The 10390-nt window shown below is 38.4% G+C and overlaps 1 protein-coding gene across 4 annotated transcripts in view; it reads right to left on the bottom strand.

The window, feature by feature from the left end:
• Positions 1-2552: 2552 nt before the first annotated feature.
• BCL11A (BCL11 transcription factor A) overlaps positions 2553-10390 on the bottom strand; it is a 104932-nt gene continuing 97094 nt past the window's right edge. For 2 of the 4 annotated variants that reach the window (XM_074989475.1, XM_074989474.1), the window contains exon 4: positions 2553-6717. In XM_074989475.1, coding sequence (XP_074845576.1) covers positions 6616-6717 — 102 coding nt within the window. In that variant the 3' untranslated portion in view covers positions 2553-6615. Of the gene's footprint in view, positions 6718-9874 lie in introns of those variants that run through there. The other 2 variants (XM_074989473.1, XM_074989472.1) reach the window with 1 other exon arrangement.

Below are 10390 nucleotides of genomic sequence, written 5' to 3'. Positions count from 1 at the left end.
TTGAGGTGTGTTTTAGAATAACACATCCATCAAGTTATGTGGATGTTTCAAAGGATCCCGTAAGTAATCTGGCAAGTATCCATGCCTGCAGTTATTATGGAAAACAGCTTTCACATGGACAGAGAGGACACTACCTTTGGTGAGTGGCCTTTGGCCTGTTGTCTGCATCATGACATTAAGAAAAGTTCTCACTCTTCTATCTAAACTTTGCCATTCAGAAAACTCCTTTTGCCAGGCATTTATGGGTATTAAACTTGGTAACAATTGTGCTAGAGTGGACAGTAAAGATGGAAGGACTTGACTTTGGTTCTATGTTTAAACAATTTTATAGTGCTATTAAAAACAAAAAAGCAGTCGTATAGCACTTTAAAGATTAACAACATAATTTATTAGGTGATGAGCTTTCATTGGACAGACCCACTTCTTCAGATCTGAAGCTTATCACCTAATAAATTATTCTGTTAGTCTTTAAAGTGCTACATGACTGCTTTTTTTTGATAGAATAAAGACTAACACAGCTATCTCTCTGTCACTATAGTGCCATAAAATATCACAAATATTTGCGAGGAAATAGTTCCATGTTATTGGTAGTATTTATTAATCCTTTATTTTCATAGCTTGTAATAGGCATCAGCCTGTTGTGTTCATCAGCACTATGGCTGGGGAACGTACTTTCTTGGCCAACACAATATGGCATTTGGATTTGCATAGTAGAAACCAAATACTGAATGCACAATTGCCATCAATGGGAGGGCCATAAACTGACGAAAGGTGGTCCTTTTCACATCCTTGGCAGACATCTGCAAAAAAGAAGGTGTTTGCACACATTGCCTCCGGACAAAATGGAGGAGAATGGAAATCATCATATTATATTAAAGCAGCTATGAGCAACCTAGGCTAGTGAGTGAGCTGCATGAGGGGTCCTCCATCTCAGTGGGTCTCAAGATTGTCATTATCAAGATGGTCTCCCAGGATAGGATTGTTTTGCTGACTTGCATACCTAGAATTCACATTGTGTACTGACCAAACTGTAGCAGCACTTTGATTGGATGCAGAGGGAGTTCTCGTCACTCACAGCCAATGTTGTGTGCAATCAGCCTGCACCTCACTTCACGCAACGTTGCTTTACATGTGACTCACTTTAGTAATACTAGGTGGAAAAAAATGTGCAGAAAGAAATCAGCAGAATCTGGCAACCCAGAGCATGGGTAATGGTAAACAAAATGTGTAAGGGGCTACTCATAGAACCCTGATGGCACGCATGCAACCCCAAGGCCGCAGGTGCCCCTCACTGACCTACAATGTTGAAATTCCAGTACAGCTGAGCCCGTGTTGTCAAGCAGGAAATCACATGCTGCCTGTTGTGAGAAGCCAAATTAAATTAAGTTGGAGCCCTTTTAGGTATCTAAACTTCATCACCATTAAAGAAGCAATGAAGGTAGAAAAAACAAACAACCATATTTTTGCTTTTGTTTTTTTTAAAGATAACTCCATTCTTGTTTAAGAATCATTGTATTATTTTGTCCCTTATGGAGGAGACGCAGTTAAAGAAAAACTTATCAGAACCAGAATTGTTGATCTAAAGACGTGAAGCAAAAAGAAGGTCTGAATATTCATGTATGAAGCCTGTTTATGCCTACCACAATCTCAGAAATTTGGAAAAAGGATCAGAGAGTGAAGAGGATGTGAAAGAGGTACAATGCTGGATCAGTGATGACAGTGATAGTAATTTAGATAATTTGAACTATCACACCACTCTGATTTCATATCAGCCAATCTTGAAAAGAAAAATGTATTCGGTGGATGGCATGCTTCATCTTGTCACATATTATCCACCATTTTCGGATGCAGCTCCAGACAGCAACAGGACAGCTGAATCGAACAACAAAAAAAAGGCAACATTAATGTCTATTCTAAGGAGTTAATGTCCTTAAAGTGTTGTTGGCCCAAAAAAGAAACCAAATAGTGAGGAGCCAATACTAAAATCCAACAACAACAACTTAGATATTTCACTGGCTCACAAGCAGGACAACACAGACACAGAAAATGAAATTGTTAAGATGAACAATGCATTTCCTGGCAACATAAAAGTACTGAATAAATAGCATATTAAGTAGAATATTCTCAGAAAGCCAAAGAAGAATCCCATTTCAATTCACCTTTTCCAGAAGTTAATAGTTATTCTGCCACCTTGATACAGAAAACTAAATATTGTCAGTGACAGGTTTACAAGTATTGCTATTGGCTATTTGGAGTCCCTAGCAGGATATGATGTGAAGCAGGAATCAAAATGAATTGTCGTTTTAGTTGTGTTATTTTCTTAAAATCCTGTTCACAGGTTCTAACAGGATGCAATAATCATTTTGCTCATTCAAGATAAACATGGCTTAATAAGTGGCCAGTTTTATGGTTGCTTTTTGCTTGTTTGTTTTTCCCAATTTTAATATTGGAAAACTATATAACCTGGATGCTTCTCAACTCTGAAATCAACATAATTTGAAAGTGGAATTTAAGTAAGACTTCACAAATGTGTTAACCTTTCTGCATTTTATTATCATGAGACTGTCTTTAAAAATAAAATACAGCACAGACAAAATGCTTGAACATTGAAAGAAGCTTTTCAAAATAAAACCAAAGCTAAACTGTCTATTTTCCACATCTCTTGTTCATTTCAGACCATTACAGCATGTTGGATTAAGTAACAAAGAGAGTTTTTTAATTTGGTTCCTAAAAGTGACCTGCAGCATCTTTGAAATAAATACAAAAATGGTTTAAATCCAAAGTCTTTTAACAGTAAATATGTGCAGACTTTAAAATTATGAATACATTTAAATACAAAGTACTTGAAAATCATTTCATCTTTAACTTACAGCTCAGGACCTGAGTTCAAGGTTCTGTTTCTCCTATAAGAGCTGATTGTGGAGTATATTGCGCATTTTCAATAAAAGATTTTTTTTCTTTTTGTAAAGAAAACAGATTAACCTTGAAATTTTCTGCTAACAAGTTGCTGTGCATTATTTTCCCCACTCTTCATACAGACACAGGAAAGGATTCTGGGTAGGCTAGTCCAACAGCCAACATCCCATCCTAAAAAGTACTACTGTTTGATTAAAAACGTCCTTTGAAAGCATCCAAACCTCTATGGACAGGTGTAAAACCACATAGCATCACTGGTTTCAGTGGTGCCACAACAAATTGAAGATTCCTCTAGCTTACACCAGCTAAGAATATGGTCCTAACCTACACATGGCTGCAATATGGAAAATCTTACACACACAGAAGAGAGTAGTGCTTCATTCCAGCACAAGGGGCTTATAAACTGAATCAGCACTCACATGTGAAACATGGAACCCTGAGCTCAGTTCTTAACAGTTACCAGAGCGTGCAACACAGTTGTTATATATATTTATAATTTTAAGGCAACACATGAATTCTGTGAATTACTTAAAATCTTAAAATGGAACTTTTTAAAAATTCCTTCATTAAAAAAAAAGAATGTAAGAATTTCATTTCACCTTCAACTGAGGAGGAAAGTATTGTGTCACTTTTGTCTCTCTGCCCAGCAGAACACAATCAGAGCATTGTTTGTGTTACTTCTACTCAGTGCTTTTTTGTAAAAAAAAGAAGAGAAGGTAATCAGCTGACTCCCCACCCCCCACCAATCCCATGGCTGGGGCTGCCGAGGTGCCAGGACTTATTACTGGCAAGTGCCGGCACAAAAAATGCACGGCTTCTACATATTTGAATACCTCCTAGATAGGGTAAAAATACCTTCTAGACACCTGCTTCTACTCACTTTATATGGAAGCAACAGCCACCCCTTTCTGCTCTTACTTACACTAGTATAAACCCAGAGTGAAAAAAGTGACCTACTTCTGCTGTGATGGACAGTTGCAGGCTTCCACAATATTACCCAGTGCTTCCACAATGTCCGGAAACAATCTGCAAACTGAGCTTTGTGTGCTCTTGCCTGTTAAGTGACATGTCAAAAGGTCACAAAACCTCCTAAAGTTTTTCAGCTTCATATGTATGGATGGGGAAAAGATTGATTATTGATTTAAGGGCTTAATGCCATACAGAACTTTTACCAGCTATTCTGTATACATATACATATATATTTATGAGACCCAGTTCAGTACTCTAGGTGAAAGAGAAGAGCCGCTCCACTGCTTAATGCTCCAGCTGTACAAGGGAGTAAAACAGAACCATGCGCCACATTCTGAAGCAGCCATGCCGGTAAGAATTCAGCTGCCTACGATGCCTGGATGTGGAAATGGGTTGAGGAGTTCATAATGCCTTTGCATAGGAGGCATATGCAATAAAACATGTAGCACATACTGTGTCAGTGCGCAAAAGACTCATTTGAAAACACATGCAGAGCAATGCACAGACATGGTGCAAAATGGGCGTCATTTTTGACATCCCGAGCTATAGTATATGGATTGATCTGTTCACCAGCTAAGGTTACGGGGCCGTTCAGAGCCTCAACTATGGTCTTACACTGAAGAGTAAGGTCTGCATATCATTATTCAATGTGCCTTCCTGCCTGTATTTTCACCAGCAGCATTTGCTCAAAGCTGGTCATCAAGTTTGGACTTCAGGGAAAAGGGGCCATGCCTGTTGACTAATCTCCTTGCCAACGTCCCCAGGGGAACAATGGAGAGGTCTCCGCAGGGGCTGCTACTGTGTACAGCATATTACTAATGGTGCTGACCTAAGTCAGCTGCTGCACAAACATTGTGACTCATTCAGAATGTGGACTAGGAGGCCTGAATTGTTGACATTTTTGCCATTGGAACAACTCAGTTTAATCCCCACGCTGGGCCTGTTTTACCAGCATCTACAGACTAAATGCAAAGAATGCAGAATGCGCAGGCATTCTGGCTGAATTTAACCGGAAGCACAGCATATGTGGCCTGCTCCTATGGCTGCACAGCTGCCATTACTTTGTATCAAACAGGGCCATCAGAGAGCATGTAACACACAGATTATTGATCCTGAAAACCATAACACCTCAGAGACAGGAATAGTCTGTTGTATCAATCTCCATCTATATGCTATACTCCACAGATCACTGGTAGTCTATTGGCATGTCTCCAGTAATACAGTGGTGTGCACCGATGCTCATGCACTCTGCAACTGCTAAAGTCTTTTACAAAAGTTTTGTTACAAAAGTGACTGTGCTTGTGCTATAACCACTTTCCCAAACAAAATAACATTCATGTTTTTATTAAAAAAAAAAAGAAAAAAGAAAAAAAGACCAATATCTATATTGCGGTTTCATAAGCAACCTGGACCAATTTTGGCATTCATCTTTGAAAAATAAATAAAAAGCAAGTAACAATAATTAATACATACAAATAAATAACTTTGTCACCTGACCTGAGACCCAGCATGGTACATATGTTAGGACTTTTATGCCATAACCCTTACACATGTCATCAATAGAATTTACTGAATTCAATGGTACAATCCATAGCCCAGTACAGGAACGTACATGCATATGTATGTAAGTTCCTAATAGTCATTATGAAGTCAATGGGAGCACTCACATGCACAAAGTTAAGCAACTATTCAAACCCTTTGAGATCCAGCAAGATTTGAGCACATGCTTAAAATAAGCATGTGGTTAACTGCTTTCGCAAAAAGGGCCACTTCAACAAAAAAAGGATAACTGTAACAAATATTAGTCGATAACCACAGGTCTTGTGGGTTTTTTTGCTTTTTACTTTCCTTGGAACTTACAGTCTCACTATAGTGAAACTATTATTCTACATGGGAACAGTTAGCTTTTTAGACAAACAATGATAAATTAAAGCATGTTATGGTCATCCCCCCTATCCCCCCTCGCTTGCAATCTTGAAAATGCATATTTTAACAGCAGAAATACAACACAGTAGGCAGTTTCAGTAGTATGCAAATGATAAGTTAGACAGTTAGGAGACCCCACACACACTTCAGCATTAATAAACATCCACACTAGCTCTACATTAATTATGGTGTTGCAGTAACAATGCTTTGCATTTTTAGTTTTCTTTGAAATATATGCCATCTATACATGGATGACATCTTATGTGTATATGGTCTTTGCTTTCTTTTTTTAACCTCAACAGTTAGTTTTATGCAGTGGGCATGATACTACAATGTCATACCAGCTGCATGGTCCTTGTTAGCATTAAAAATTAAAGAGCTAACAAAAGCTACAAGTCCAATGTTTATTATGTCAATTCTTCCTGTAACCCCACCTCCTTTTTTTTGGATAGTTGCAATGTTAGCCACACTTTTTAAAAAGATGGTATGTTTTGTATAAGAACAACAGGTTGGGTTCTCCACACTGTAGCAACATATGCTCAAGAGGGCATTTTCCAAATGGCATGGAAGCCAGTCAAAGCCATTGGTGGTTGATAAGCCCTTGACAGTGGGTTACTTTAAAAAAAAAGTGGTTTTAATCTATTAAAATATATATAAGATAGTCTTGCAAGCAGACAGAAGGAAACTGTAGGATGATGCCTTCGGACGGTGACGTCTGAAATTTTTGTCAGAAAACATCACAAAGCTAGCGAGAGAACGGACCACATTCAGCTGTCATGTACATGGTGCACGTTCCCGTGTGCTTCATATTCTCTCAGAATTTAAGCGGTCTCGAGCTTCCATCCGAAAATTGCCACACGTCACGAGTTCCCTGGGCACTACGCCAAGTGGGGGCATGTGTCGAACCTAGAGAGAGGATGAGGACAGAGGAAAAATAGGTGTAACACAGCCCAAGACGTAAATTCTCCCTGCCCCGTTTTTTTTTTTTTTTTTTTTTTTTACAAACTGCAACTTGATTTGCCAGAAGAGTATGTAACATAATGGACCCCCACATTTATGTTCTTAGTACATACGCCTGCCTTCCCACTGAGAACTCACAAACTCCCACAACACACATGCACGGGAATACTTCAAGCACAGCGAATACACAGACAGCATAAATAACACTCCAAGGGCCAAACCCTCTAGTCTTCGCTTAACTTAGTTAAAATACCAATTGACTCCAATATTCCTCTCCCACCCAAGAAGCTCATTGGCTTCAGCCAGAGGCTGGGACAACCACTAGAGTACAGGAAATACTTGTGAAAAAGCTATAAGCTGTGCAGTTGGAAGAGACTCTTCTGTCACTGAAGTCAATTGCATTTGAATCATGGTGCAACTTATAGGGTGTACCGTACCTGGCGAAGCTGTGAAATAAATGCCTCAGCCTGAGCCAGTGTTCACTGAAGTAAGTGGAAAGTGTTCCATCAACTTCATTGGCATTGGGTCAGGCCTTGGCTGTGCAAGATGGAGAAATAAAATGTTTCCCTACAGCTGGAGTACAGTGAAATGCAGGCAGGGTAAAGGCCAGTCACCATTCACACATTGTACTAAAAAAAAAAAAAACAACAAAACAATAAAACCCACCAGGCTAATGAGCAATCTGCACACTCACGAGTCTGCATGTACAACCTGTGACAATGGCAGAACCAGGGATGAATTGGTTAAGGTCAATCTACACATACTGACCACTGGGTTTGCTTCTATGGAAATTGACTCAAATGTTTACCAGTGTAGTTGAAGGGCAACTCATGAGCTACTTATCAAGATGAAATAAATGGTCCATATCTGAAATGGATGTAAATTAAAATAGCTCCATTAAATTCAATAGCATGAGCCTGATTTACACCAGATGACAATCCCATTCTATGCTTCTGACTTGAATACATACTAACATAACAACAAATAAGCCTAAGTTTTTCAAATGAGCCTAAGTGAGTTAGGTACCTAGGGTGGGATTTTCAAAAGCCCCTAAGTAATTTAAAAGCACAAGTCTGATTGAAAGTCATGAGACTCGTACTCCTACAACACTGAAGTGTTTTTGAAAATCCAACTGCTAACTCTCAGTGACTTTCAATATCAATGAGTTGGGCATTTTACTTCCTTAGACTTCTTGAGAACTGCCAGTCAAAATATATACATCTGGTTTTGGAAAACGGTGGCTTCCTTTCATGAGTCAAATGACATCCCTGCCAACCAGTATTCTACTCAACAGTCCATAATTTTCCCACACTTTCACTGTAAATGGGTTCCAACCTTTGCAGAGAAAAGAACTAAAATAACAGCTGGTATCCTTTTTCTTTTTATACAAGCTCTGCACTTCGATAAACCCTGAAACTATATCTTATCAGATACACCAAAGCCTTCTGAATGTCAAGCAAAGCATGGTATCACTTATTCCTGTATTTATCTCAGCTCTTGGAAATAAATATGAAACATCTGTACCCTAAATTCTTGTTATTGTTTCAGTCTCTTCATTAAACAAATCCCTCAATTTGGAGGATATTAAATACTAATGGCAAAGGCCTCTGCACAGTAAAGTATAATCCTCTTCTGAAGTTGATTGGATTGATATGTTATCAACTGTGATACAATTACCCAAATATTGTTCTTACTTATTGAGACATCTTTCTACAGTGAATTAAATTAAAAAAAGTTTCTTGGGACAGTAGGTCATGCTTGTATAGAATGTTACAGAAGCTTAAGAGCACATTATGGAAGCTATATAAATCTATTTCAGAATTCTAACAAACTTCAACAGGCCTCAAAGGTTTGTGGTTTTATACCACCATTAACTTATCACACAATTAGAAAATGTCACATTTTGTATTACTACTTTTGCTTTAATGTCCAGGCTACAACATGTTGTCATTTCTAAGTTATGTTCTCGTTGGCTAGTTTTTGAAGCTGCACTTATTTGGGTGACACTGCATATAATCTCTTAATGTAGGGATTCCTCAAGTACTGTGCTTGTGCTGCATGTGTGCAAGTTGGAAATGAAGTAATGTGCCTAATGGATGTATCTATCTTTGTGATACGTGTATAAATAAACGTGTTACTGATGATTAGTTTTAAAATGCATGTTTTTCATCTTTTTTGGTATATATACTAAATGTGATATATCATATATCCACCTGTATTCCTAGACAAATAGCCACATGACTGTCTATAAAACACACAACTTCTTTATAGGTTAAACATGTTATAATGAAACATATAATGAAGATGATTACTATATGTGTGTATTAGAACAACAAGGATATAATTGTTTTGATTGCTTCATGGACAGAACAATTAAAAGAAGTCCTGTTATATAAAATCTACTGCAGTGCTAACAGTTATAAAAAACAGGAAAAGAGACAGAGACTGAACTCTTTATGGACATTTAATGGCACTGGATCTAAAATCACATTGTTAAATTACTATAAAGTATCTGTTTGGTACCAGTACCTTAAGTTTAAACACAAAGCTACACCTCTGAGACATAAAGATCACAGCAAAGTATTGCTTTGTTTACAGCTGTCTTGTTCCAGTCAACATGTTCATCTTCCTGTCCTTCATTGTCAGAACTAATTTGGTGAATAATTGCTATTACCCAAGGGGCAGATTCTGATCTCATTTCCACTGGTGCAAATCCAGGGTCATTCCATTTAGGGGCTCAATCCATCAAAATACGGAGTCCTCTAACCATGATTCAGCAATGCATTTAACCATGCGTTCCACTTTAAGCGTGATTCATCCCATGGACACCAAGGGATGATGTGCGTGCTGAAAGAGAAGCATGTCCTTAAATACCTTGCTGACTTTTAGATGCGTGAGCAGATCTGGGCCAGAGTGCTCAGCATCTGGTGGTATCCAGCCCCAAGTCAGTAGAATGACTCTAGATTGACACCAGTGCAACTGAGATCAGTATCTGTCCCCAGTTTATCATAAGTATTTTTCAGCCATTTTACACACCTGTTCCAACAGGGTGGGGAATAACTTTCATTTCTCCTGTCCTTAAATTAAAGGGATCTTTATTTGTCTCTCTTAGGCTCAGAATACATGTCCTCTAAGGAGACACTGAGCAAAATACAGGCAACAAATGATGCCATCACAAGAAGACAACATAACAACTTTAGGGTTTTACAGAAATAATAAAAAAGTAATATTTACTCCATTACACTAGGAACAGCAAGAGACAGTATCACAGAGGTATGTGTTTTAATAATGTAAATAGATGCTGCAACATGCAGTATTTGTAAAACTGACAACATATACAGACCTCCAAGGAGAAAAGAAAACCTGAGTCCAGATTTGAAAGACAATGTATACACAACATTTCATAAACTTGTAGGTTGTACAGAATATAATGGAAGGGGAGTTCCCACCCGTAAAATGTTGTAAAAGAGGATGCTGGAGTTTTAGGTCCAGGTTAGCCTGATCTTGAATCCGCAGGGCGTAGCTCAATGCAGCTCACAGAATCAGCTTCTGTACATGCGTGCACATGAGCAGTGGCTGATTTCGCTATTTATGTCACTGGCAGAGACGGTCATTCTGC

The sequence above is a fragment of the Carettochelys insculpta genome, chromosome 3 (assembly GCF_033958435.1).
Source record: "Carettochelys insculpta isolate YL-2023 chromosome 3, ASM3395843v1, whole genome shotgun sequence".
Taxonomy (NCBI): domain Eukaryota; kingdom Metazoa; phylum Chordata; order Testudines; family Carettochelyidae; genus Carettochelys; species Carettochelys insculpta.
Note: the sequence above shows the minus strand (reverse complement) of the source record. Positions and strands in the feature narration are given on the sequence as shown.